The sequence below is a fragment of the Triticum urartu genome, chromosome 1A (assembly GCF_056163025.1).
Source record: "Triticum urartu cultivar PI428250 chromosome 1A, HENAU_Tu73, whole genome shotgun sequence".
In the NCBI taxonomy this organism is placed as follows: Eukaryota; Viridiplantae; Streptophyta; class Magnoliopsida; order Poales; family Poaceae; genus Triticum; species Triticum urartu.
This window is the reverse complement of record NC_141873.1, coordinates 287,360,713-287,364,259: the sequence shown is the minus strand read 5'-3', so window position 1 is coordinate 287,364,259 and position 3,547 is coordinate 287,360,713. Positions and strand designations below refer to the sequence as shown.

The 3,547-nt window shown below is 43.4% G+C and overlaps 1 protein-coding gene across 1 annotated transcript; it reads left to right on the top strand.

The window, feature by feature from the left end:
- Nucleotides 1–240: 240 nt before the first annotated feature.
- Nucleotides 241–2,365, top strand: LOC147990896 (uncharacterized). Its single transcript, XM_087538442.1, has 6 exons — nucleotides 241–333; nucleotides 451–939; nucleotides 1,083–1,193; nucleotides 1,675–1,836; nucleotides 2,117–2,240; nucleotides 2,349–2,365. The coding sequence occupies exons 1-6, from the start codon at nucleotides 241–243 to the stop codon at nucleotides 2,363–2,365; spliced, it is 996 nt and encodes a 331-aa protein (XP_087394568.1).
- Nucleotides 2,366–3,547: the final 1,182 nt, after the last annotated feature.

Below are 3,547 nucleotides of genomic sequence, written 5' to 3'. Positions count from 1 at the left end.
CTATGCTTCTGCATTTGCTTTTCCATTTTGATTTATTTTTTCTGCCTTTTTTGTGTATGTTCATCACATGGCAATTACTGTCCTCTTTCAAATGCTTAAACATTGGGGCAACCATTAGAGTTTTGACTTTCTGTTTCATCGATGATATCAAGTGAATACTTACTTTATGCAGTTCTTTGTGTATCTGTCGGATGTGTTTTTATTTCACCCTGACATTTGTTTTGTACTTACCTCAGCACAATGGCTCGCGGCGACCATCAAGACTATGATGATGACTTCATGGAGTTACCACAACAGAATCGCGCAACTAGACGGACAAACGATGGCGATGAGGTAATTTTCCACCCCCATATGTTTTAATGTCACATTGAGTTTTGCAATCTTCTGTTAGGAAGTAAATTTTCATGACACTGAAACATGGCAACAAATGATCATTTGTCTGTTATGAAGAAGAAACATTATCGCAATAGGGCTTCACAAGAACGCCTGACTATATTGACCGAGGGATTTACTGACGAGCAAAAGGGAGCTGCTCGTGAGATGGGGATGCAGGCTCTGATGGATATTCAGTGCAAGAACCTAGTGAACCCTGTTTGCGACTGGCTCGGTGAGATTTACAATCCCGCCTCTAGGGAATTTGTGATTTCGGGACGTGGAAGACTGCCACTGGACGAGGAATCCGTGTTCTGCACTTTGGGTGTGCCACATGGAGAAATCAAAGTCCCGTATGAGGTTAATAATAAGACTGAGGAAACGTTGTTTGCCCGTTTATTTCCTGAGATGGCATCCATGCCAAACACGATTGTGCTGGCAAATTCGCTGGAGATCATGAAAACCCATGACGAGGTTTTTAAGATGAAGCTACTCATGTACTTGATCTCAGCTGTCTTTACGCCTACCACATCTCTTCGCCCAAGCAACAAGTGCTTCCCCATCCTGGTGAATGATATATCTTTACTCCTTCCTTCCTCTAATCTTTTGACTCTGATGTCATCTGTAAGCTAGTCACTGCCAGTTTTTTGATGTTTTTTCATTTGAATGCCGATGCGGCAACTTCTTGTCCTGAAATTTGTGCCGTGCAGGCGAAGCTGAAAGACGTGAAGAACATGAATTGGTGTAAATCCATCGCGGACTTCCTGCATGATGCATTCTCAAACAAGATGTACCAGAAGGATTGTCGACTCCATTTAATGGTATTTTTTCCCTACTCCTTTGCAAACACTCTTACCACATTGAATGTTTTCCCAAATCAACATGTCAGCTGTTGATAAGTGTGAAACGTACAAGATCATGCATGGTGACCCGTTTGTTTTCATTGTTTTATGTGATTTTGTTTACGTGTGAAGGCGACTTCTGTTTGATCCATGACATCCGTGGTTGCTGCCTACAAGGCAATAGCATTGTTCAACAACACACATAAAAAATGTTCATTTCATACATCCACTTTCTGCTTATACAATATGCATGGCAACCATGATGTTGACCTTGTGGCAACCATCATTATAACAAGATGGCAACTGCCATCACAACATGATGGCAACTAACATAAATAGATGGCAACTCTTTCTTTATTCATCCCCTTCAACTTGATGACTAAAGGAATATACATTAGCTTCATTTTCAACATAGCATGATGGCAACTGACATATTTTTCTTTTTTATTGTGTACACCAGCTCATGTATGTCGATCGCCTTGATCTGTCCACCGTTGACTTTATTGGGATAGGAGGCCCGCCACCTCCACATAAGTTTGTTGTCTCTGCATGGACGTACGATGCTGTCAAGGCTGTGCTTGCCACAGACAAGATAACTGATAAGAAATATGGGAAACTGCAGGTTAGTTATACCTCCTTTCTTTGCACAACATTCTTCAATTGCAATGCTACATAACATATGAAAAAATCCCCATACGGCAACCATATGTGGCTAACAAGAGATGAATACCTTGTTAGTCATGGCTGTCTGTGCATGGCACCCATGTCTGACGCCACATGGGAACTCCGCCGTCCGTGTTGAAACTTCTATTCTCTCCCTCTTTTTTTGCAATACATGAACCGTTAGTTAGTGTTCCTTATCTTCTCTCTTACATCTCTAGCTGTTTTTTGATGATTTCGAGCTGATGGCCAAGCATGCTATAGACTACAGCGTGTTTGGTGGGCCTCAAAACTTTGGCAAGTGGATGGACGTGCACTCAGCGCCGTCTTGTCCTGCTGAGGTAATCAAGGATTTTTTTTCAAATTGTTTTTGTATTCTTTTTTGATATATCTCTATGGTCGTTTTGGTTTATTTGATCTTGTGCACGTCACTCTAATATGGTTGGTTACTATTGCTTCTTGTTTCATGCACAGGCGAGAGCACCCATTGAGCATCTAATTGGGCAGTTTGCTTCTGGAATGACCAGCTTGCTCGGGAAGTTGGTTGAGGGTTGGACGTCCCTTAATGGCTCTGACAGCGACGAGGTTGCGAGGTAGTTCACTCCATTTGTTGCAGAACAAACACATCGGCCAACTGGTTGTCGTGGCCGGCATGACTACAACAGCTCCCAGGAGCTTCTTAACACGCAAGATGAACTAGATGGAGACGTTGGTCTCGACAAGGACAATGATGATGACATGGAGAACGTGCAACATGAAACCGACGATGATGAACATGCTGAAGTTCGTGCAGGTGGCAAGAAGGACATGGCTGCACCAGATGTCCCCTCACCGGAGAAAGTCAAAGAACAGACAGTTGCGAGAGACAAGGAGGTGTCGCCCTCAAAGAGGGGAGGGCTCCATAGGATGTTGGGTAGGGTTCTGCTGGCAAGAGGTCTAGGACCGATCCCTTATCTTCTAGGAGGAGGTTCGACATCTATTTTGTGTTTTGTTTGTCTCTCCTTTTTGACATATCGACCCTTTTTTCATTCGTTTGCTAAGCGTGGCAATGATTTTCATGTTTGACACTTGGTATCATTTTTTGCCTTTTTTTATACGTGCAGTGAGGCGACAGCTGGTGGACGAGCAGTTATGAAGAAACAAGCACCAACGCCCACCCGTGTTTTTGCCCGATTGAACAAGGGTGCCCCCATTGCTGGTGACACCCCTTCCACTAGATCGTCTCCTCGTACGTCGACGTCCAACACCGGGGATCCTGTCGTGTTGGTAGCCTTGAGGAAGACAGTCAAGAAGTAGGTTATCCCTGTTTTTTCATTTGTCATAGTGCTACATTTTTTCCTGATGCATTGTAGATCATATATACTCTTTTTAGTTTATACATTTATGCGGCAACTACCCGTTTTGCTTTTCAATGTGGCTGTCCAGCTTGCCACATGGGCTACTGCCATCAGTCCCATATGGCAACTAATGTTTTCTCATGATCTTTTTTTCTGCATGGCAACTCCTTTTTGTTCTGCATGGAAACTGCTAACTAGGCTACATGACAATTCTTATTCCACTTATATGGCAACTACCAGCTTTCCATTTGGCTTCCACCCCCCTCCATTGTCTTGCATGCTCATCCATACCTAGTTCTGAAATGGCAGCTCTGGCACATCACACATTTTTTCCTT

What these genes read in the sequence shown, in the direction of transcription:
- LOC147990896 (XM_087538442.1), top strand. Translation starts at nt 241, where the DNA reads ATGGCTCGCGGCGACCATCAAGACTATGATGATGACTTCATGGAGTTA. An exon ending in ACAAGTGCTTCCCCATCCTG is followed by an intron (nt 940 to 1,082) that starts GTGAATGATATA and finishes TGTGCCGTGCAG; the next exon opens with GCGAAGCTGAAAGACGTGAA. An exon ending in ATTGTCGACTCCATTTAATG is followed by an intron (nt 1,194 to 1,674) that starts GTATTTTTTCCC and finishes TGTGTACACCAG; the next exon opens with CTCATGTATGTCGATCGCCT.